General features: G+C 31.5%; 1 protein-coding gene across 5 annotated transcripts in view; it reads left to right on the forward strand.

Moving 5' to 3' along the window:
• Positions 1–1,809: 1,809 nt before the first annotated feature.
• The window catches only part of LOC110994144 (dedicator of cytokinesis protein 1), a 38,524-nt gene continuing 13,868 nt past the window's right edge, over positions 1,810–26,465 (forward strand). Inside the window, exons 1-21 of one of the 5 annotated variants that reach the window (XM_045630229.1) lie at positions 1,810–1,983; positions 10,112–10,283; positions 12,575–12,677; positions 13,497–13,642; positions 13,951–14,074; positions 14,431–14,655; positions 15,114–15,205; positions 15,506–15,667; positions 15,814–15,937; positions 16,290–16,499; positions 16,877–16,975; positions 17,468–17,644; positions 18,477–18,669; positions 19,348–19,496; positions 19,871–20,034; positions 20,367–20,568; positions 20,845–20,975; positions 21,464–21,638; positions 24,682–24,786; positions 25,340–25,525; positions 26,111–26,331. In XM_045630229.1, coding sequence (XP_045486185.1) covers positions 1,938–1,983; positions 10,112–10,283; positions 12,575–12,677; positions 13,497–13,642; positions 13,951–14,074; positions 14,431–14,655; positions 15,114–15,205; positions 15,506–15,667; positions 15,814–15,937; positions 16,290–16,499; positions 16,877–16,975; positions 17,468–17,644; positions 18,477–18,669; positions 19,348–19,496; positions 19,871–20,034; positions 20,367–20,568; positions 20,845–20,975; positions 21,464–21,638; positions 24,682–24,786; positions 25,340–25,525; positions 26,111–26,331 — 3,206 coding nt within the window. In that variant the 5' untranslated portion in view covers positions 1,810–1,937. The remainder of the gene's footprint in view (positions 1,984–10,111; positions 10,284–12,574; positions 12,678–13,496; positions 13,643–13,950; positions 14,075–14,430; positions 14,656–15,113; positions 15,206–15,505; positions 15,668–15,813; positions 15,938–16,289; positions 16,500–16,876; positions 16,976–17,467; positions 17,645–18,476; positions 18,670–19,347; positions 19,497–19,870; positions 20,035–20,366; positions 20,569–20,844; positions 20,976–21,463; positions 21,639–24,681; positions 24,787–25,339; positions 25,526–26,110; positions 26,332–26,465) is intronic. The other 4 variants (XM_045630226.1, XM_045630227.1, XM_045630228.1 and 1 more) reach the window with 4 other exon arrangements.

Genomic DNA, 26,465 nt, shown 5'->3' on the forward strand with positions numbered 1-26,465 from the left:
AAAGCCCCAAAAGATGATTATGAAACAGTATATTATAACTCCATGTCTGTATACTGGGTGTTTACAAATACATGGAGTGTGGTTTTACCCTCCTGTGCCTAAAGAAGTCTGACGTCAAAAATGGTAGTTAAATACTCAGCAGCCCCTTTCTTTAGATTACTTAATCATAATTAGCTTACACAAGAACTGCAATTTGATAAACGTCTCTCTCGTATTTTAATGCAATAAAAAGTGTTTTAATGTAATGGTTCTAAAATTTTATTAAAAAAAACCAATTAGAGTTACTTTTGAAGATAGATGTAAAGCAACAAAACAAAAGACGATCCAATTTTTAGAGCAAACTTAGATAGATACAACTGACAATGGGGACGTTTTAAATTATGATAACAGATATATTTTCCACGTAGCGTTTATACGATACGATACGATACTATCGTTGTTGTTTTTTGCGTCTATAATAAAAACAAATGAGTACTAGAGAGAAAATTTAATGGAATCACAGAAATATCACCCGTTGACAACACTTGATCAAATATATCAACAAAGCAATTAAATTAACTAAATTATTAATAAAATCACGATTTATTTAAAACTACCTTTTTATTTAATAGAATACGTGAACTGTTGTGTTATCTCTACACTCGTCCTGTAATAATGAAATTAAAAGTGTGGTAATGCTACGATCATCAACAAATATGTCAACCTTATGTATTCAAATCTTAGAAGGAAGTGTTCATTCAGTCTTTTAAGATATTCCAAAACGAAACTTTTTCTCAAATGTCTTATCCAGGAACTTCGTGTTAAGGCACCACACAGACGGACAGGCAGGCAGACGACTAGACTTGATTTAGTTTAATTTAGCTTTTCACTAAAACCTGTAAGCCAAAATATCGTAGATATCGTACATTGTAAAATAATTCTTATTTTCGTTTCATTTCCCACAATTTAGAGATGAAACGAAGTTACCATTGTATTAAGTTGTATCTGAATGACGTCGCATGGAATTAGGATTTACTGAGATAAATTTCAGTTCATTGAATATAATATTATCTTAAAAGTTCTTAAAATCAAGATTATTCTAGTCGACCTATTTTATGAATCAAATAATAAATTGTATTGAGAAAAATCCTCAGACTTTATGAATCATGTTTGTGTAAAAGTTATTTCATACTTATGTATACATATTTATTTATTGTGAACTGCATTATATATATATATATGTATATATATATATAAATTTATGTAATGAATTAAGTAATTGATATCTATGTTGTTTATACTCAGTGGTAGTCTGTGGAAAGTTTCACTCTTCTAACGACGTAGATTTCCACAGAATTCACACATTTAACTTGCTTTTCAATTTCAGTCACTAATGAAAGGAAGTATTGGGCAGATAATAAGACATCATATTATATTATTTGACATACAGGCCGTCCAAATACTAAATACATAGTTTTAAATGTGCGTATATCCCAGAGAAGGTCGACATATGTATTAATATTGAGAATGAAATAAAGTCAATATAGATAAGTAACCTTAAATTAGACAAAAGGAAAATATACATTTCTTAACATTAACCATATCCATAAACAAACATTTATTTTATTTTAAACAAGCTATATGAACAAACGAAAAAATAACTTAATTTAAAAAGATGTGTAAGAATATTATAGTAATTAATAAACATAAGCCATTAATAAACCATAAATTGGTAATCAAAGAAAATATTACATTTTGCCGTTACAAATGTCAACTATAGTCTATGGCATTACCCGTGAACGTCACACATGACAACTGACACTCGTGCTACAAGTTTTTGTCTTGCTCTTAGCTCTTCGGAAGTTGAAAAAAAGTTTTGATTACAATTGTGATAAAAATGACGAGCTCTACAATTATTTAGAGAATTTGTTAAATAAAAGTGAGTTTTTTTTCTAAATATGACTGTGTGGCGAAAAGTACAAAATGAAGAAACTTACGCTGTTGGTGAGTGTTTACTACATTTTACCTAATAATTGGACTGTAGAAGTATATGGTGCGTTCTTCTTAATCCTCTCCCACGGAGGATAAATATAAACATTGTATCACAATAATCACGCGTTCCTTAGAAGTGCTGTCCTTTTACTTTTACAAATACTTATATATTATATATGTTTACCAATGTAAGAAAACTTCCCCTTTCAAAACTTGATAAGCTTTAATAGTTTAATGGTTTTCTACTAACTATTTTGTTTGATGACGTTCTGATGAGACATTTACCATTTTTTTATCGTCCTTATCATAATATTAGTATGTTTCAACATCTCACTTAAAAATATTGATAATATGAATTTTTGTACTATTGTTTCACGCTGTTTTATTTTGCCTTTGGTTTCTTATAAAAAAACATTAGTAAAATTTTATAAAATACTTGTGTAAAATATTATGTGATGTATGTATGTAGTGACCCTTTTTAATCTTTAAAAAGTTTAAATAAAATGTGCATAATTGTGCTGTGAATAAAGTATTTATACAGTTTCCCTTAAATAGAATAAAGGAAGGATGGCTTTGCCTGGCCAAGTAAAAATGAAAAAAGTAAATACCACCGTGGACATAACTGTTACCTGCCTGCATTTTAATTTGCTAAATGTTCGTAATTGTGACACCTACAGTACCATCTTATGAAATTACAACTGTACTTAACTGTCACTTTTCTTTAATATAAGAAAAATAATAATATCACTCTATTACTATTTATATGATTACATTTTAATGAAATAATCACATCCAAATTATCACTGTTAATAATTATAGCCAGTGTTGCAATTTCACAGGTCATTTGTTACATAAACAGAGACTGGTTAGTGCTTATTGAATCTGAATGCTACATGCATTTGCATATATTACATAATAATACTTTCCTTATTACGCTAATAGCAAAATGAACTGAAACAAATGGGTTCTGCAATGCAAGACCTTAATTGATTTCTTCGATTTATATATTGTACTATTCTAACTCTGAGTCTAGTTTTATATTTTGTATTTAAAACAGTTAATAAAAAATTATGTTTTAATATTTCTTGGCAGGCTGTTGTAACTGTTGATGTTACAGAAAGTATAGTATAGTTCTCATTTATGTCATAGATTTATTACTTAAGTGTAAGGTACTGATTGAGTATTAATCAAGTATATTTGTCTAGCATATTAGATACAAAAGGAGAAGAGAGAGAGGAAGAATTCAAACCCCATTCACTATAATCTTAACAGTCAAACATTTCAAAGGTGTCACCAAGTATTCTATAAATATAGAAATTGTAAAGGGAATCCCAGATTAATTACCTACTTGCAATTAATATACAAATCAAATTTATGTGATATTAAAGGATGTAAGCCAAACAATATTATTTCCTGTTACACTTCCTTGTTTGTATACAATAGTGTTATACGAGACTCACATTGTCTTGTTTTATGCTAATAGCTTCTATTCTATTTGGAATACATTTTTGTATCCTGAATATATAGTTAAATTATCTTGTACATTATTTATTCATGCAATTTCAATTGACTAGGCCTAATTTTTTATGTGAATATGTGGTTTACAACTTATGTGTTCCTGGGTTGACTTATTTAATTTTTTTTACTACTAGTCTACAATAATACATATATCAAGAAACATTACATCCATCTATATAATAATATTAATATCTATATAACAGACGAAATAACCACATTACATACGTGAAATCAGTTAAATTAACTTAAATATCGACTGCATTACAAAGATCATTGTAAAATATATTTAGAAAAATCTAAATGTAGCTATGGTAAAGTTGTCTATATATCGTAAAAACCTTTGAGTGTTGTTAAATAAACCTTCCCTTTCAAGATACTCCAAAGTTTATACAGGGGTCCAATCAAAGAGATAAGCTGATAAGACAGGAAACAACGATCAAGGGATCAGTTGATTTAGATTGTCGGCATATTTGAGTATTGTTAGATCTATTACAAACCTAAGGGCGACTTTGGTGTTTAACTTCACCAAAAAAGAGGTATCTAAATTACGCAACGAGCATAAGCTCGATTAATATAAATTAATCCGTCTTGTTGTCAAAACTTTCCTATGTTAGAACTCGTTAAAAATTGGTGGAAACTGTAATATATATTATAATATTTTGTTTCATTGAAACTTATTTTTAGAATCAAAATTGAGAAGAAAGCCAGTTTCTAAAAATTAGTTTACCAGTTGAGGGCTACATTATTTTTCTATAATATTAAATTGGCCATTTGATTGCGATTAACATGTTTCCCGCTCCCATGCGAATTAAGCCATGTCGATATAAGCTAGTCTGTAAAAGTAACTTAAGTCATCATTTATTAGATGGTAAGTACTCGGCTTAAGTGACTTCAGAAGTTAAATTGTTGTGGTATAGTTTCAATTTGATATGGGTCAAGTCCAAAAGTAATTTGGCAGCAGTTTTGAGAATTTATGTTGCAGTTAAAGTTAAGAGACAGAGAACGTCCTGGTACGTAATATGTAAATCAACATATAATAATAATAAGCCTTTATTCTTCCACATCGTATTTACATTAATTAAATAAAATAGATATGAATACAATTATAACTAAGATGCGACCCCTATCCGGAAGAAGTCCTCCTCCAACTTTTTTCACCCCATCGCTCTATTGGTCTTCCTTTGTTTCTTGTTCCTTTTGGACTAGTCCATTCGGTTACTGCTTTACACCATCTGTCATCTGTATAACGCGCTACGAAATCAACATATAAGACATTTTAAAAGTTTGAAGGTTTATTGACATAAATCAAATCCATAGTTTATTTATTTAACTAATTTTAACACTATTGAAATAATTTGAATGGCGTAAGGCTGAACTCACATACTACAAGGACTCAAACCTAGGATTACTCACCGCAAAGTCATGAACTCTTCACCTGTTCCATCAGCTGTTCATAAGCGTAGCTACTAATTTAATGCTTGATTAAGTAATGTTTCATTAACGAAACATAGTGCAGTAAAGATATTTTTCGAATTCGACTGCAAAATGGTGTACCATTTCCGTACTTCTAATTCGTGTGGAATTATTCAGAAATAAGTAACGAAATTAGGGACTCGATTCGCAGAGAAAATCTCTGGATAAAACTGTATGCGAACAAATCAATTGAGTTGAAGGTTGTCCCGCCCCACCTGAGGAAGTTCAATTATGTGCTGTCAAAACTCAAGTACGTGTGAGCTTGTGATTTGTGGGAGGGACAATACCGCTTGATCACGATATATACATAATAACATTCATTTAGTTTGGGTTCATGTTGACTACATTATCGAGGATTGCACAAAGATAAGCTTCTCGTATCAGATATATAATATCTACTTTTTATTCAATTTATTGCACAAATGTCAAAAGAACACGTAATTTTACTGCAGGCAGGCGACCTTTCACGATTTCAAACCTTAGTTGAATTCTTCCAAGCAGTTCGTCGTAAGTAGTTTGATACTTATTCAAAATTGGAAAAGCAAAAAAGAATCTTAACTATGATACATAATTAAGTAAGCAAACAAAAAAAAAGGATTGATAGTCTTGTCTGACGGCCCGTGACATAATCGGGCTTTCAATTACGATATTCTCATCAATTACAAACGTTCTGTGTAAATAACAGCATGTGACGTCACAGAGAAATAATATCTCGGTTTAAATTTGATATCAACATGTGTCGAAGGTTCAGAACTCACGCCCTAATTGCTTAGTTAAACATTCATCGGCCCATAATAACATCTAATCATCAATGTAAACTAATCAATTCTATTTAGGACATCTAGATGGCGTTAAATTACATTAATCTATGTAATTAACACTATCTAGGCACATACGGTAGTCTATCTCAATATTATATTACACCAGTGTTATGTAGTTACTGCTTTTATGAAAACTGTTTATACTAATACTTATATGGAGATATTGATTTTAATAAATTTTAACCGGTTTATATATATATGGAAATTATAAGTATGATGATTGTAGAAGACTTTGTACGAGTCTTGTTTTTTTTTTGTTTGGTACCAGGAGGTCGCGAGATAGTTGACAGCCAAATTGTATAGTATTCGAAGACTTTTTTAATATTAATTTAACTAGAGTTCGAGACTTCGTTCTCTCTCACTTTTATGAAATATGATTACTGATGTTATTTATGTCAACTGCGATAGTAAATCGAAAATCTAATATCGACATATAATACAATTAGCAATCAGGTACAAAAGTTATAATAAGTAGAATATTAATAATTCGAACGTGTTCACAACTAAAAGTCATTGGTGACACCTGCTACGAATCGATTTCCCCTTATTACAGTCAATTTGCAGGAACGCCTTTGATATTTCGTGTATTTGTAATTTCATATTATAAATTAATCTTATTTTATTAAAATAAAAATATGCAATTTAACACACCTTATATTTCAATTCAATTATTTTGTTAAATTTAAATAAATAAAACATTATTCATAACAGAAATATGTGTGTGTATTTGTATTTGTCGCGCTAAATGCTAAAAATATGTAGTATATTAAATATTAATGTTTAATTCTCGTCCCACTTACGAACTAAGGTCTTGTGTGATCGTAATTCCGCGCGCGCATAACATCGGTTTTGGTGCGCGCCTCATAGTGTCAACGTGATTCACGCATTCCGCCCCATTGTGCTTATTATTTAAAATTGCGTAAGAGCTGCTAATTTTTATATTGGGATAAAATCTTTTTTTTGACACCAGAATAGTTCTTAAATAATTCTGAATATTCTTAAGCGTTTTTTTAGTTATATATTTATTTTGTGATACTGTTTATGTAACCAAGTTGAAGTGAGTACAAATAGATTTGTTTTATGAATTTAATACGTAATGGCCAAAGGAGCTTATTGATAAAGATTAATGAGCAGGGTTACAATATTCATTTTTTTTATTTCCGTTACCCTAACAATAACGATTGCGATCCCGATTTCAATATTATGTTTTTATACTGCTTCATGGTTATCGAAACCATACTACCGCTATTGAAAGTATGGAAGTAAGATATGCGTTTCAAAGCGACGGACTATGTGGGTCTCAGTCCCGACACTTATATAACTGGTTGGGCTATACCCACTTAAACCACTTCGGGTTTAAGTGGGTATAGCCCAACCAAACAGCACCAGCACGACCAAGAAGCCCTTGCGATAGCTTTTTTCTATTGCGACCTCAGCGGTATGGCCATATGGCCAAATGTAGACTTCGTTGGTGGCAGTGGCTCCCCTCCTCTACCGTTACCAATACCAGCGCTGTCCTTTGTAAATCTCCTCTGTGCTTTGTTTACCAGAAATAATTAAGGCTAATCAAATATGATATGTTAACAAATGCTATATTGCTATATGCTGCATAATTTTTTAAACAAAATACTAACCAAAAGTTACTGTAAATAAAAAAAGTGTATTTTTTTATTTAGAGGATGTATGAATGAAAAGAAAGGATGATTAGCTTAGTCGTCGCCCCGGTGATAAAGTAGCCGGGGAAGGTAGGCTTATTAGGAACAAAAAAAAAACCAAAAGCTTTATTGTAAGGTTTTTTAACCGTAGTTAGGTGTAGAACCCCTTCAGCTTATCAATTAAGGTAGGTGGAAAGAGACCTGGCCGCCCACGCACGTCTTGGTTAAATGCAATGCAATGGTCATTGCTGAGAAGCGCGGCATCGAAAGTAATAGTATCCATGATGATACCAACCTTCAACAAGTAAACGTCGTTTGTTTAGCTCTTAGTCTATGTAAGACAATTCACATGCAATGAAAGTTATTAATAACTTGGCGTTGACGCTAAGTAATAACTTGGACATGTGTCTTTTTTAAATTAACCGTTGTTGAACGGATATAATTTTGCTCTTTTTTGGTACGATGAATGAATGAATTTGAAATTGTAAACTTGATTTGATGGCATTTATTATAAGAAAAGCTGTATGATTATTTAATACACATGCATGCAATAAAAACCGAACTACTCAGTTTAAATGTATGTTGTTTTTTGAACATTTTTTTTTAAGTATACTATTGCGTATTTGGCTATACATATTATTTCAATGGCACGTTTTTTTGTTTGAAAGCCACTTTCACTGTTGTTGACAAAATTTTATAAGTACTTAATCACTTATACGTGTTACAATGATAGAACAAAACCAAACACCATGTTAAACTTTGTAATCTTTGTATATCGTTTTTTTTTGTAATTAAGCTTGGTTTCTTTTAGAATTTTGTATCTAAGTACATATTCTTTAATTTAATTTTTACTTAAAAATACAAGAAAGTATGACGTTATAAATTTTACACACATACACATAAATTACATTAGAACATAAAAATTAGAAACAAGCATGGTAAACACACTTCAAAGTAAGGTAGAAAAATAATAGGAAAATTAAAAAAAATGTGAAATTTAAACTAAAACTAACTACGTTTGGTTTTTGTAATAAGAGTTCTAAATTTAAGTAAATCTTGTTAGCTGACAATTAAAATAAAAAAAAGTAGGTAATATTAATAATAAAATAATTGGGTTGGTATAAAATTGGGATATCTTAATTGTCATGAATATATGTATGACGTTTCGTTCTCCTAAAATATTACTTGTTACGTGGTTTCCTACATAATATCGTTAAGGCTAACAATATTAACGATTATTAATGTCCACTCCCAGGAGGCTTCTGTAGGCTACACAATCACCTTTATTGTAATTCGGAACAATATAATGGGTATGGTTGCAGTTTAGGCGAGAAAACTAATAAATTCTGTCATATACGATTTAATATTTAAGCCTGTATTCTAGAACATTCAAGAGCTAATCATATTTACTGAATGAAGTTTGAAATGTTCTACAGTGTACAAGACGAGATTGTGACTTGCTACGAATTAGAATGTAGTTTTTCTCTAGATACGGTCTAGATATTCCCTTCCTACGAAAAAACTTATTTTTTTTGTATTTGTTTTTATTAAAATTTTATATTACTATAAACAACGTGGAAATGTCCACAAAAGTACTAAGAAAACTTATCACTACTTAGTTCTCAGTATTATTATTGTTTGGTTGACTCGCTAGCCTTGAGGCCATACAGAAACCCTTCAGGCTCTTTTGGGTACTCTTTGTTATTGTTATACTGAATTAGGGAGGCAGTTTTCTTTATAAAGACTTTTGTAAGTAGAATTTGCTTCTTGATTACATTTTGTATGTTGAACAAAATATCTGTGATTCTTTGGATGTTTCGGGAATCATGAATTAAACAATAATCTAAGGATTTTGATAGAAATATTTGAATAAGAAGTTAATTGAAATTAGGTTTTCATCATATTGTATACAATTCCTGTGCACATACACATCTATGCAAGGTTTTTGGGATATTCTTATTACAATATATCTATTACTTTCTTTAAAGATATTATAGAAAACTGATATGCATATTTAGATTATTCAGTCTCGCTTATCCGTAAAATGAGATGAAAAATAAACGGAATTCTTTTGTTTTGGTAACTTAAGTACCACATGTTGGCTAAATAATAGCCGAGCGAGTGTTCTTGATGTCAAAGGGTTGAGATACAATCTTTAAAGGACTCTTAATGATTTAAAAAATGTATATATTATAAAGGATTGTTTTTATTTTTTACTTGCGAGAGTTGTAAGCGAGTGGCATATTTTTTATATGTATTGTGATTTTTTTTTATTTGAAAATGTAACTATGTATTTGGTTTTAATAATATGTATGATAGCATATGAAGGATCGTAGGCGGAAATAAAATAAAATTTTAATCATGAGGCCAAATTCAGTTCTTACACTAATATAATTCGTGCGTAGATAAAAATTACCTGTGTAATGAGCTTTTGTTTCTATGTATATGATAGTATAGACAGGTTTTAATTATATATATATAAGTTTAGAGATTATATTATATTTTTTCCTGGTGGTGCATTATTTTTAATTTAGGGTCACCTGCTAAGATAGGATTGTGTTCAATATAAGTTACTAAAATGCCCTCAAACTTGATCCTTTAACTATTGTAACATCTCATCATTATCCTATATTGTATGTATTTTTTTTAATATCTTAACACATTTCTTTTCAGCCCTATACAATTTCAACGCCACATCATCAAACCACCTTCAGCTCGAAGTGGGTGAGCTGGTACACCTCGAGGGAGAGACCAAGGATTGGTACTGGGGACAAAGTCTTCGACGGGACGGGAGAGGTGTCTTCCCTAAAAACTATGTCGTGATACGAGAGTGCCATGTTGACAGGTATTCTGGACAGAATTAATATTTTTCTAAAGAAGTTTACCTTACATGCTATTTAAATTTGATACCAGGTAAACTGAAATGAAAGTATATAATACAATAATATATATGTATATACTTGAGTATGTATCGGAACACGTTACGCAAATTTCAATGTAAATAGATGTCAGTTTTATTATTATATTATTATTATTTGAAAATTGATTTTGTTATTGTATTATTTGTAGATTTTACGTGAAAAGTGGTTATTTATTACATCGTAATTTGTCGACTGGCCGTTTTGATTTTAGTAGCTTCAAGCAACATATATGGAACATTTCAATTTAGCTAAAAACCTTAATACTAAATATATTTGTATTTATATTTTCCTTACCTTTCTCTCAATAAAAAAACATTCCTCAGAATTCAAGGAATAAATCAAAAAGAAGCCATCTTTGAGTTTTGCGCGATATTTTGCGATTCATTCATTTGGGGATTGTCTATTAAATTAGTTTTATTTTAATTTCTACAAGACTTAGACACAGTAAATATCACCAGAATAATCATTGAACATAATATTAAACCGATAAAGGTCGAACTGCTCTGAACTCGACACTGAGATAAAAACTAACCCACATTTACCAAAGGAATTGCAATTAAATGGCCTTGTCTAAACTAGAAAGAATAATGATAGGCCTATTTTGTTTTATTTTGCCTTTAATGTTAATGAGATTATCTTTCAAATGATTTAAATAAAGAAACTGTTAAAAGTAATGTTTTTCCTAAGGGTTTCCAAAAGTGATTTACTACAACGAATTAATATAACTTGGCGATTTAAAAGAGTGGCGGAGAGTTTATTGCCAGTTCTTCTCTTCTGTTCTCTCAGAACTGGTAGTAAATGTAAAATTAGGAGCATTTAATATATATTTCTTTTTTGACGTTCATTAGTATACATTATGTTACCTACATGAATAAATGATTATTGTTTTTTTTTGAATTTAAAAGAATCTGGTAAAGAGAGAAATTTAAAAATAATAACCATCCATAAATAACTTATCAATAAGAATTAACTGTACTATCACTTTTAACTTACACAGGCAATGTATATACCTTTGAGGCTTCTGTTTAAATACAAGAAAAATTCTAGTTTAGCGTTTACTGTAGCCACCAGGGCGGATACTTTTTTAAGCAGTACTAAACTCTTGGTAATGTCCTCCCGCATTAGATCATTATGCATGTACAATCAAAAACTCTATAACGCCCGCCAGCATTAAATTGTCCTTAAGTATGCCAATGAAATTGGGCCAAAGTTCACAAAGAATGTTATTCCGCCCGGTCAAATGTATTCAGATAATAAGGTCATTGACCCTACGATAATGAATCATGACCCAGACCTGCGTAATTGAAATTATGGGGTTTTAATTGATTGTAATAAAATGAATCAGTGACATCAGTATTCCTGATCACGGGTTTGCATTGTATAGAGCATTGTCTGCCTAGTGGCTACAGAGTCACAACTCTCATTCTTGGTCGTAGGTTTGATCCCCAGCTGTGCACCAATATGTACGAATGAAGTGCGCGTCGAAGGCGTGTATCAGGCACAGTAGTACAGAACTTCACTATTAGAAATAAAGAAATTTTCACGAAAAAGATACGTATGGGAGGTAGACAATATACATTGCTGGTAAACTACATTAATTAACAACATGCTCAACATATTACTATAAAATGCGTTAGGGACGTGTTCCAATCTTTAATAGTAATTATAACGAAACAGATGAACTTTTCAAGCGGCAAAGTTAACATAACCTGTCCCCAATAAAAGAAAAAAGCTGGTAAGCGGAAAAAATTAATTTCCATCGACAATATAATACTTTTAAATACCAAATCTGTGTGTGGAAAGAAACATTTGACTCCATATTAAACGTTTTTAAAGCTGTAAAAAATAGTGATCTTCAATTTTTACAATGCGCCCGCACACCATTACATAACACCGACAACCTGCTTAAGCCAAGATGTAAGTTTTTTTCTACAAACGTTGAATAAGGCGAAATATCAAATTTTTAAAGAGATTTTTATCTTAATACGCCAAAGAAGTATCAGTTCTAACGCGTCTACATAAGTACATACGTTTTACTATAGACGCTGTTTTAACATGTGTACATCAATACCGGCTTAGTGAAGGAAATTTAGTAAGTCTTATAGGTGTACATTGCTGAGTTTTGTGTGCTACGCTTATGAACAGCCAATTAAAATCATGAATACAGATATAAGCGGACCTGGATGAAATTGTTTATTTACCGTTATATTTTCAGATGTGGCGAGACAGTTGTTGCTTCGGCGGGTGGTGGTGGTGTGGTACACGATATTGCGGTCACATTAAGAGAATGGCTGCAGCATTGGAAGGATCTTTATACAGTAAGTAAAATGCAAATTATATTTACTTGGGTAAACAAATTGGATTCAGCAGCGATAGACATGATCAAGAAATAGAGAGTGGAGTTCAGAAGTACGTGGAATAAATACTATAGTTGCAAAGAAATATAAGAAGAAGAATTAAGAGTGCCTTTTATGCTTAAGAAGAGATGTCAAACATGGAAATTTACAAATTAAAAAAAACAACACTATAAATACATGTCAACGAGGAATGGAAAGGAGCATGCTAAATGGAAGTGGGCGGGTCATGTAGCGTGCCTTACAGATCACAGGTGGACGAAAGCAGTAACTACATGGAAAAGCCCACCAGGCAAACGGTACAGTGGCAGACTTTACGCTCTATGAGATGACATAAAAAAAAAATCTTTGGTCTCCAATGGATGCAAATAGCTCGGGATAGAAAAAGATGACAAGCCTTGCCTTGCCTAAGCAGGCCTTTATCAGAGAGGGTTCCTGATACATACTAACTGTTAAAACTATTTACTAACACATAGGTTAACCAGATATTAGTAATTTAAGGCTAAAAATAAATAATAAAAATACACTCAGTAATGATATATATTTACATGATTAGTAAAACACTTTACGAATCACTATTTTTTTTTCAAAAAACATTTTTGGGGTTTTTTAAAAATAGGTTTAAATGCTATTTCTATTGAAACAATGTGTTTATTCAAAGAGCGCTTTAATTTTTGACAATTTATATCATTTTGTATATGCGGCCAGATCGTTCGTTCGATATCCAATCATATCTGGTATCTGAAATATCGTAATTAGCTTTTCGCTCATATAATATTACAGAAAAATGATGGCCGTTTCAAATTCATGGAAGTGAGTATGCGGGCTTTATTGGAATTGCGGGGTCAGGCGGCCTCCGGGGCCTTACCACAGGATCAGCTGCGACGAGTCGCCAGAACAGCTGTTTTTACTACCGATAAGGGAAATAGGTAATTTAGTTAAAAGTTGAAAAAAAAATATTATAAAAATTTAGATTTTTAGCCTTGTGAGCGAGTATTTTATTTAAGTTTCTCAAAAATATTTGTTTGTTGTACGGTTATTGACCAATTCAATGTGCAATAAAATACCAAGCATTAAAATCAGTGCAGCAAAGTATACATGTCTCAATCACAATCGATACTCATCAAATTAATCCATTACGAAGTCATGAAAAGTCACCCTGATAGTAAAAAAAAAATCAAGTCATAGACAACTATGACATAATATTTATAGGTATAGTACTTCTAATATTTTTCAGAATATTGGGCATGGAGTTAGCTGTAAGAACAATGAGTGGTCAGTTAGTTGACCCGCTGACAACTTCTACGTTCAGGTTGAACGCTCTACATGACGAAGCAAATTCGCGGATTGATAAAAATATGGTAAGGGAATTGATTTTTAGCAGGATGAGATGTGATGATTTTTTGCACATAACTGTACTGGCCTGTTGTTAATTGTACTGCATAAATTTAACAGAATTCCACATAACTTATCTTTATATATATTTAAGTATTGGCAAACCAGTTTTTCTCTATGAAGATTTGTTATTGTTGAGAGCGATCAAGACAAGATTATAGCTGTAAGTTCCTACTAAATCTGTACATAAAAATGGCTTATGAATTTTGAATACTAACCTGAGCTTTGGTTTTGGAGACTGTTGGTTTGTGTATTATAGAACAAAAGTAATGGTTCATTTCACTTTAACAGTACTTAAGGAATATATAATTAATTTTTGCAGGAAACAACCCCTTCGAGTCGTCCAACGAGCCAAAACCCGATCGCGCGTACGTACACAATAGTGGTGAACGTAAAAAACTTCGTCTGCCGTATGAGTGACGTAGCGGAACTTTCGCTCGCATTGCACGACTCAAGTGGCGCCAAATTGACTGAGAGTGTTCTATTGAGGTGGCCTCCACAAAATCTCGTCGTGGATTTGTTTACCGCACAACCTCTTGTTTTTACCGTGAGTATTATAATATTTGTACATGTTTTTTTTATCATATCTTTATTATTCACATAATAGGTATGCTACTTCCTGTTAGCTGAATTAAAAATGTAATTTAAAGCATATTAACTGAGATTGCTCACGACAAATATATTAAAGGAAATTATTATACTCCACATCTTTCTTTAAATATTTACTGTAAAAGCATTCCCTGTCCACGTCGTATCCCTAACTCATATACTTACTACTGAAATTATTATGTAGTTGCCTTCAAGAGATCGCTCGAAAGACCGAATAGGGAAATAGAGAAAGTGGCCGCCATTTTATTATTTATTTTAATTGTGTTGTATTTCTTGCAATGACGATGTAAATAATATATATTTATATAAATAATACATTTAACTTTTACTTCTCAATTCTTTTTTTTTTTAAATATGGTTAAATTGTTAGCAATTTTAGAGTAAAACTGTTTTCAGGACCTTGGAAGCGATATAAAGAAAGAGAAGATTTTCCTCGTCTGTCACGTCGTGCGAATAGGATCTATGGAGGCACAGAATGTTGATCACAGGTAAATATAGTTACCCAAATTTATTTCACTATATGTATGTAAACTGTGTCTAAACGGGTAGACTCAAAGCTTACATTAGTAATTAAATGTGTTTTTATAGATTATATATAAATATTTTAGGTAATAAGTTAATAAAAAAATAGTACTTAATAGAAAAATATTTTCATGTGTTTTCATTTTCTTTTCTGATATTGTATATCCTACTATTTATTCCTAATTTTGTTACCTTTATCTATCTTCATCATTTTCTTTCTCTTCTTCTATCTTTTCTATATATCTATGTCTATCTATTTATCTCAGTTTCGATCGAATCTCGTGTGTGCCCAGACGCAGCACGATCACAGGTGCACCGTTAACTAGTGTTGGCACCATGCGTCGTCCGTTTGGCGTTGCTCTCGCTGACGTCACGCTGTACTTGGCCAATCAGCAAGCAGATAAGGAAATACAGCTGCCATTTTATCCGTATGTCTATTTTTAAATTAGTTATAGATTTAATTAATATTTTTCTGTATGATAATTTCTTTTAAGCGAACATTTTTTTACCCATATTAAAAGATTCTTCAAAAACTACCACTGGCTGTTTGTGTATTATATCAAAATTCTTTCAGATGTGAGAAAGACAACATGGACTCTCTTCTGAAGAAAGTGATATCAAATAGAGATCTGAAAGACCAGAAGCACGCGCAAGGGTTATGGGTTTACCTTCAGATGTTTGAGGGGGATTTAAAACAAGTATGTATTATGACTTTCATACTAAATTTACATAAATAAGAAATACTTAAATGTTTCTTCTGGAAAATACTCAGGAAATTTCAGTAATTTGAAAAATTATTATATATTTTAAATAACTGCCAAAATGTGAGGATTTCCAAACTAAACAGTATTGTAGAACTATTGGATTGCTTTAGAGTTTAGATAAAATAGTGACATACGCGAGTATAAAGTTCAGGCCGGCAACGCACCTGCGAGCCCATGGGCGACGGTATCTTAACATCAGAGGAGCCTCCTGCCTCCTGTTATATCCGGCCAATAAATAATAAAAAAAAATATCTTTGGACCTCGAAATTAACGTATTAATTTATAGATACGCCAAGAAAACCCACATATAGTGGTCGGAAACAGCGCTTTTGCTCGTAAAATGGGTTTTCCTGAGGTGATTCTTCCGGGGGACGCCAGGAACGACCTCTACGTGACCTTATGCGGTGGATCCTTTTCCCGGGGCGGGGGAAAGTCTTCTGAGAGAAATATCGAGCTGGTCGCAAGAGTTGTGGATAAAAATGGGCAGATTATTCCGGTATGTATACTTTTAACTCCCATAATGGTTACATGTTAGAAACATTTTTCTAATTTATCTTTTTTATATGTATTCATTTTGAGATGGGCCCGTCCGTCCTTTTTTCTCTTCCGTGCTTCTCATTATCAATGTTATTCTTCACCACTTTGTCTGTATTTTTATGGCCAAAGTAACTAAGCACCTATTTAAGACTGGATGGGTCAGTATAGGTTCTAAATTATAATTTAATAAAGAATGTAAAAGGAATGTTATAAGAGACATTTCTGACTGACATTGTCCCATTAATTATGCTGTAATTACTAAAATAAAAACCTAGAATTATAAGTCTTTGAAATAAGCGTTGTTATAGTTATAATAGAGACTTAAATTGCTTGCAGGGTGTCATATCAATCGGCGCTGGTGTGGCGCTAGTCAACGAGTATACTTCTATAGTTTATTATCACGAAGACAGACCCCGTTGGCAAGAAGTTTTTAAGGTATATTATCTACGCATCATAAAATCTGTGGTATATTAAACTATATGAGTTAAATTTCTTTAAAAATGACCCATAAAGTGACAGTGAAGATATATATATTTCTATATATTTTATGTAAATTATATAGGTGATAAAAGTTAATCTTTCAGTATTGGTTCTTATTAAAGGCGATTTTCATAAAATTGTTGACTAAATTTATTATAATTTAATTTTCTTAACAGTCCTTTTATTATTGATATTATTATTTATATTATTGCCTCTTTATTTACATAATTAATAATATATTTTAAAGAAGTATATGATCAATTATTACATAATATGTATGTATTAAACAATAAACTATGTATTACTATTTTATTTATCCTTAAATTTTTTACATAATATTCTAACCATAATATTGTTTTGTTATTGACTGCTGAAGTAATATCCATACATAACACATACATAAGTGTAAAGCAATTATTATTTAACAATTGACTATATTCTTAATAGGTGTGCCTAAATATCGAGGAGTTCAAGGAGGCTCACATAGTGTTCCTATGTCGGCATCGAAGTTCAAATGAGGCCAAAGATCGCAGTGAAAGACATTTTGCGTTGGCTTATTTGCGACTTATGCAAAAGGAGGGTACTACTACATCGGATACTCAACACAATCTTGCTGTTTATAAGGTATATTATTGAAAAACATATTAATTAGTTTTCCAGCGTCAAACGAGGCGAGTTGTTATACTTTACCTTGTGTGTAAATAAAGTTTTATTTGTATAAAAAAAACTCAAATTTATATCTATCCTTATTTGTTCAAAAGTGGATATTATCAGTACTTAAGTACAGTTGGTTTAAGAGGTCTCTCTCACTTTAACTCATATTTGGTCCTGCCCAAAAGGTGGCACCTAAAAATGCTCGGCCCGCTAAAATAGGTATTAAGTTCGGTAACTTTTGTTAAAAACAAAGTTTGTCAACATGTTTACATGGTTTAAAATATTTATTATTGAAGTGAAACTTCTTTAGAATCGTTGTGATTTCAAACCGGATGCAACGAAAAAGCGACAGTAAAAAGAGACAGAAACATTAATTCATATGATTTAACGTGGGAGAAAATGAGATAGATAAACTTCTTTCGAATCGTCGTGATTTCAAACCGGATGCAGCGGTAAAGAAAGACAGAAACATCAATTCATCATATGATTTAACGTGGGAGAAAATGAGATAGCAGGCATTATACAGCCTCTCTTTACTGCCGCTTTTTCATTTGATCGAATTTCAAACTTTCGATGTTTTAGTTTTTCCCAAATTAAAAATTTATATTAAACTTATAAATTAAAATTTATCATTAAAATATACTGTTTTAAAAGAACACACACATTTAGATAATGGAAAATGATTAATTTATATATGATTAATAATAAAAAAAATGTTTTTGAAGGTTTCACTTCTACCATGTGTGAATTGCACATATGTTTTTTTTTAAATTTGTTATAATTGAATGATTCGTTATTGCAGATCGATCATAAGCGATCACAATCAAGTGAAGTGGAAACAGAAGCAGCGGCTGCCTGTCTTGGTTTGCCGTCCAGACGTGATGAGCTCCCCGCTGGCTCTGACCGAGGACTGACTAGAGGTCCATTATCACTGGTTCATAGGGATACATTAACTGTGGCCACTAAATTATGCTCCACTAAGCTCACTCAGAGAGGTATGTTTATGTTTTGGATTTTATCCTTAATAAAAGTACGTAATTTTTTGGTCCTTCGGATAGGAATATAATTTACCCAAATAGATATTTTTTCAAACTCCTCATCAATTTTCAAAAAGTTAGCGGCTCAACTGATTAGTAATTAGGATTTTATCAGGGATATCCAATTAATTTTGTAATTGTTCTTATTTGTACTTTAATTTATCTTAATTTAATTATTTTTTAGTGTATAAACTTCATATAATGAGAATGTTGTATGCGTCTATAATAATTGAGGAAGCATTTGGCTTGTGTTTGTATTACATACATGTATCAGTGACTACTTTGTTGGTGCAATAAATAAATAGGAATGTTTCTATTCTAGACATAAACATAAACTATTTCCGTCTTAGTTTTACATTTAATTATTATTGGCTATCTGAATGCATATCGTCTCTTAAACATTTCTACATTTTGGCGAATTTAATCGAATGCTAAGTACTCTCAAGAAAATTACTATGGCAAAGCTTCGTTATTTAAAACGTGAAATTTGAAAGGATGACAAAACTAATGAGATTATTATAATGTACTAAAGGGAATATAAATTACTAGGGTATAATTAAACATAATCATCGTTTTAATAATACTGCAATGGCTGAATTATGTTTTTGACGAAGTGATGTTATTAATTCATTTCAGAGGAAATCCTTGGGGTGCTTAAATGGAGTACCCATCATGCAGAAGGGACATTACGTACGGCGCTTACGAAGTTACTGCGAGTACCAAATGATGAATTAGTTAAATTTCTTCAGGATATTTTGGACGCTCTCTTCTCTATACTAACTCAGGTTTGTGTAGTAAATAAATTTAAATCTAGTTTTTGCTATTTTAGGTATATTTGTTAATGTTTTGCGCCTTTACTATATAAAGTATTTAACCTATATTTGTATACCTCAGAAACTAAGGTTTTCAGTGCATAATGAAGTACGGTATATAATTATTTCGTTACAAGCGTAATTAAGATTTTTATTTCGGAAATAAATATCTTGGTTTTAAAAGCACGAATAAAAAATGCACAGATAACAGTGTTTGTTCTTGTTGGTTAACCAATGCTAAAATTGAAATTCACTTTGCATAAAATTAATGATAATAATTTGGTGTATCCAGTTTACATAATTATACTACTGTTAGGTTTCTATATACTGTTGTTTTATTCTTTTAGGTGGAAGAAGAAAGCAGTTCGTTCACAGAACAAAGTTACGCTGTGCTTGTCCTTGACTGTTTGTTAGTGGTCATCTCCCTTGTAGCTGACCACAAGTACCAACACTTCCAGCCCGTCCTTCACGTATATATTGAAGAGAGTTTTTGCGACGCTCTCGCTTATGAGTAAGTGTATATTAAGTCTAAAATATTTATAAATAACTTTTTTACATTAATATTATAATATAGTAGTAAATAAATTAAAAATGTATTTTTTGTGTGTTTATGTCATACATTCATAAAAGAAGGAGACTGTAATGTTGAATTAATAAGTATTTAATGGAATCTGTTAAACCAGCTGTAATATTGCAGAGACCTCTTACTTTACACCAAGACTAAACATTTTAAATGAAATACTCTTAATACTTAAAAGCCCTTTTTATTGTCTATATCATTTAAATGCATCTATTTAAAGTATTGCTTTTAAGTACTATCTAAAATAAATAAAAAATTCTCAGGAAATTAATTTCGATAATGGTCTGGGCGATACGATCTGCGGAAAACGGGGAAGTAGCGTCAAAGCGACTTTTACAATGTATGAAGTGTTTGGAGAGTCTCGTACGCGTACTCGTACGTTCTCGTCAGTTGCGAGCTGCCTTGGGATCGCGAGCCACAAATAGTTCAAGCAGAGATAACGATCCCTACTGTCCACAACTTGAGGTGAATATATGTTTATTTTAATAGTGTTATTTCTTATTTTTATTATTTACATCGGGTTATATGTAGCCAATAATTTGTTTAGAACTTTTTTATATATTCCCCAAATTTATTTTTTTCACAGTCGAGTATGAAACAGTTCAGTTCAGTGGAGGTACACTAATTACACAGGTCTTTTTATTAGAGATTTTATTTTACAAAAACCAACATCATAATTCATTAAAAGGAGTATGGTGTAGGAGTAGGTGTGTAATGTTTAATTAATAAGAAATATTACAGAGTCTCCTCCAAGCGTTAGTGTGGTTGATGCGTTGTGGGGATCACGCGCTGACATGTCAAGGGTCCGCTTTGAAGTACCTCCCGCACGCCATACCTCATATGATCAAGATATATCCGGACACACAACTCAGGTATTAAATATGTTCTGTACATCAATGCGTAGTAATGTTGGCCTGGTGGATTTAGCGTGCGATATTGATTCGATTCTAAGTACTTTTTTTCTATGTGCGCATTTACGCGCTCTAACTGTGAAGGAAAATAACATACGTGAAGATATTTTAATTCTATATTAAAATACTTTTTAAGTAAAAACTAGTTATTTATATAGTCAAGTATTAAGAAACATAAAGAAGTTACACGTTTTAATAATAATAATAATTTATTTTTCTCCCATATAACATTTACAACAATAAATAAGATTACAGTTGTGACGGTATTGGGAGACTGGTTTCCAAACTAGGTAAGAACCTGTGATATGGATAACCAGGCTTCCATTCCATAGCAAAGTCATATTGAGTAGTAACAAAAAGTACATACATAAAATGTTTAGGCAAACAAATTTAACGTTTTAATGAGGAAAGGAGGAGGTTTTAATGTCAATAATATGTTTAATTTTTAGTGAATATACAGTCTGGGCACTAGAAGCATTACCACTCGGTCGATTATCGAACCAGCGACTTCACGCCTTATTAGAACTGATCAAAGGACCTCTAGGCACTAATGCGGGGTCACGAGCCAAATTACTTCCTCATTTGGCCCAAACGTTGCGATCTCTTTTACGAGCACCAGCTGAGGTATGTTTAAAATTATTAAATATACAAAATATCGTGAACAAATAACTGCGTATTCAGTGATGATAAATAAAAACACATGAACGAACTACATCCAACGTTCTATAATTTTTAAGTGAACTTTTCATACGATCTTCTCCCTTTTTTTTTAGTTATACTTTCTCAAGATACAGATATTTGTTCACGGTTTAAGTTTCCTAAGGACCGGCTCAAACGCGATAAAATTCCAATGATTTTTTTGAAATATACACTTTAGACAAAATACATTATACAACAAAATATTTTTTATGTCGTACAACATTACGAGATAACACAATTTCATACATTTTCTCAAATATGAAATCTAAACTTACAATTAATTATTACAGTAATAAATTAATTTGGTCCTTCGAAATCATTGCTTATCTTAATATTTTATAAAAAGGGACTTTTGCTTGGGAAGTTGGGAGTCATAATTAATGAGGGTACATATTCTGCGATACACTCACATTTTATTGTAACAAGTTAAACACAAGTACATAAAATTCATGTGGTTTTTAAAGTAGTTTCGTTATTTTCATGTGACAAAACGTATTTCATCGAATTTGTTAATATTAAAAATTGGTTTGTCTGTATATAGTCACATGAAAATTTCAAGGTGTTTCAATACACCTTAGGTTATTTATGTCGAGAATAGTGGTTAGTTACGATCTCTTTACGAAGTATATATTATTTAATTTTTGTAATGTCCTTCGTAATAAGATCGCATTTAGTTATAGACAGCGAATGGTTGTGTTCGTCCATTTTTAAACACCACGTTGTGATGGTATGTATGCACTTGGCACTGGATGCAGGTGACGATGACATTATGACGAGAATTGTTATCAATTAGTTTTTAAAATGGTCCTTCGATCCGGGTTTTTAGTTTCTTCTTTTTATTCTTAGTTTTTTCAAATAAGAAATAAGTAATGATACCAAGCTTTTAATAGGTGTTGATTTTATGCAATACTCGTTATAATGTCTACGTAATAAGATCGAGAGTCGGCTGGCAGTACTTGTCCTTCGCTGTACACGAGGTAAGCCCACGCTATGCATGCCGCATGTTTCACTGTATTTCAATGTCTATAATGCTTTTACCGTACAATAGATTTAACCTGAAATAATATAACCATGAGGGGATATTAAAATCGTATGTACCAGCAACAAAAAGTACAAGCTGTATCTACTATTTTGTTTTTCATTTCTATTTAGAAGACAAAAGGTTAGTTTATGTGGCGTGAGCATGTATTGTTTACTAACTTTCGGTTTCAAACAAAGCCTCATATTTTAAAAGTTTATTAAGAATAAATGTTTAATCTTATATAATATATATTATATAAGATTAAATGTAAGGCATTTATTTATGTACAATATTTTTTGATCTGTGTTTCTTTATTTGAATCTTATAAATTGCTGAAACGTAACCCACTGCTTAGTACATTGTATAGATTATTAGCGTCTAATATATTTCGTTAATAATTTGAGTTATTCAAACGATTTTTGAAATGTATTTTGTTTCGTAAATCACTTTAACATAAAACACAGAACGATATTAATTGCTGTAATATCAATGTTTAAATATTCTGAAAAGAGAGAGGATTGAGCAGTTTCTATAATTCGAAAATCCCTTATAGTAAAAGGTGTTAAAATCTTTCTAAATACTCTTAAAATATGTGGTTTTAGCGGTTAGATTAAACATAATCTTGCATATAAACTACAACTTATTTCCTTGTCGCACCCGCATCGTGAGGTATGCACACAAATCATAACCTCCATCGACACGACTGGAAAACCTATAATTTAGTTTATAAGAAAATGTATTATATGTATTAACTTATTATTTATAGTATTAACTTATTCTGTGTTCACTGTGTGTGTGTGGGCATGTTACATCACGTGTGTGAGATAATACTGATTGCAATATTAAAACAAATTTTAACATACTATTACTGTAATGCTAATATAAAAAAAATCATGGCAATATAAAAGTCTTAATTTACTTATTTTTTTAATTGCCAACTGATAACTCAAACTAAAAATCATTTCTTATAACGATCAATCATGAAAAATTGTGCTTTGCAAATTGTACTGTTTCTGGGGTTAAGTAGATAAACATTTTATTGTAAAATATAAGATATTGTAATCAGTACTGTGTTGTTGTGTGTGTGTGTTTTCACTACTAACTATATGTATCGTCCAACTCATATTCCACTTTACATTTATCTTCTCAACACAATTCTACACCACACATTCCTTACACAACGTTATATACATGAATCTCTATTTTGTTATTTATTTTATTTAAGTTTCGGACTAAAGACGATTTAACGGTTAACAAGTTTTTGATTTTTTTTTTCATAATATAATAACAAGCGAGCTTTTTAAGTCGCTAGCTGAATTGTGTGCAAACTCAAGATGTGACGCATGAACGCAGGAGATTCGTAATTATTGGCGTTTCCTGCGTAACGCTCATGTTTGGTCAAAATGAATTAACAAATGCAATAACCATCACTCTTACGTTCCTCAAGTGCCTGACTCTGAATTGAAGTTACCTAAGATTTCAAGTCTCATTTTGAATGCCCCATATTCCGATGTGATGATATCTTATCGCTTATGATATAATTGTCACGGAAATATATTGTCGTTGTAAAAAATAAAAATCAAGATGGTTTCCTTTCTTGGAAATAATATGATGTTAATTCATTGTGGTTATTCATTTTATTGGTGTATGCTTGTAACGAACATCCGATGTGACACAGTTTAGGTTATCACATATGTTTGATCGATAATTTTTATTAAGCCTAAATTCATAACTATAGAAAAGGATTTAAATATGTGGTTACCTAAATATCTAACAAAGAACGGACACTGATCATATATGTAAAATTCTATCCTTCGTTATGAACAAAACAAATATTTAATAATATATAATAAAGGTTTTTGATCGATTTAACAATCCGCGTTCAAGTCCAATATGATCAGTGTCGGTCTAGTGTGTCGTCGGTGAGCGTTAGTGGCTGGTGTGCAGTGGGAGCGCGAGGCAGCCATTAAGTCACGATCCGTGAACAAGGCGGCGAGACTGCTCGGCGCCGACACCACACGACTCGTCGATAACAGCCAGCAACAACAGTTTGTACGTATACGTTTATTTGGTCCGCGTACGTTACACACGTACGTACGTACGTACGTACGTACGCATTATATTTTGCTTACAAGTGATCTTTATTTCTACTACTAAACATTCCAGTTAAATATATATAAATAAGATAACCTATTTGTGTATATTTCGTAATACTTTACTAGAAATAAATTTCCTATTATTATAATGGGGTTTTCGAGATTTCATATGACATTTTAATTAATTTTGTTTGATTATGCAGCACCATACACACATTTGGAAGGCAGGTTAGTTAGTTATAGTATAATATAAAACTGTGTTTTGAATTTATCATTATTTATATATAAATTTATTCACAGGTAATTTTTGATAGAAAAACCCTAAATAAAATTAATATAAAATATGTCATAAAAAAGTTACGGTACGTGAAAAATCAGGTACATGGTCAGCTTGGTACCCACGTATATGTAGTGTATTGAAAAAAACTAACCTTAAGAAAAAAATATCCAAAATGTTCTTAATAATAGTCCTCTTTATTCAGCATAGCTAAGTTATTAAGACTGTATAGGTGGAGCTTTGCGTAGACACATTAGGAGAAGTGGTCACACTGCTAGCAAGGGATGATGTGGGACCTGTAGAGGCTGACAGGGGTGTCCTAGCCAGAGCCTTGCTTCCTACAGTATTAAAGATAGCCGTCACAATGATGCGGGAGAGAGGAAGAGATGAGACCATCGCTAATGATGATCCTTTACTGGTGAGGAGCTTTACTTATTTAATGATTCAGTGTCAATAATACTTAGTATTGTTAGTATTACATCGCACTTGCTAATGATATGAGACAGTATTAGATAGTTTGAGTCTTACTCTTATTGATAACTAGCCCATATCTCTTTCCAGAAATTCTTGTAACAGACTAACGATAAAATAAAAAAAATATTAAGGAATCATTCGCTTGACTTTATAAACTTTATTAATAATAAAAACTTTTTATTTTACTTAATTCTACTGTTTACACGACAATATACAACTGGTTGTAAGCAATTGACAAAATTTGGGTTGTTACTGCAAAAATAAAAACTCATCTTTAGATATTAAAAGTAAAATAAAGTTTAATGCTTCGAAAATTATTAAAATATTTAACTTCTACTCTATAAATAAACTCTTTACTTTAAGTTACTAAAAGATTTTTTTTATAAATCAAGCTAAGGGTTCGCCTTGCCTAAGTGTCAAATTATTCCTCAACCATTACAAAGAATATTGATCGATGAGCATTATCGTTTAGATTTTCATACATTGCCACATTTGAAAATCACCGCTAACATCATTTTTACATTTCCAGCGCAAACTGATCTGTGTACTGCTAGACATGGTGCGACAAATGTCTGAGGAACAATACACAACTGTAATGAAGACAGTAGAGGCAGAAGGTACAGGCCGATCCGACTCCTTAGCCCATGATGCTCTGGCGATGATGACGTCACTTCTCCAAAGGCCGGTCTTCAGGTCGTATTGGGCCGATATGCTGCATCTACAACATTATATTATGATGCATGCTTTAAGGTAATTGGTTATTATTACACTGTATTATTTACATTTACAAAATAATTATATACATTTCAAATGTATGTTAGGATAGGTAGATAGGATAGTTAAAATCTTCAACATCAAGGTCCAACTTCTCTTCCATTTGTACT

This window comes from Pieris rapae, chromosome 11, assembly GCF_905147795.1.
Source record: "Pieris rapae chromosome 11, ilPieRapa1.1, whole genome shotgun sequence".
Classification (NCBI taxonomy): Eukaryota; Metazoa; Arthropoda; class Insecta; order Lepidoptera; family Pieridae; genus Pieris; species Pieris rapae.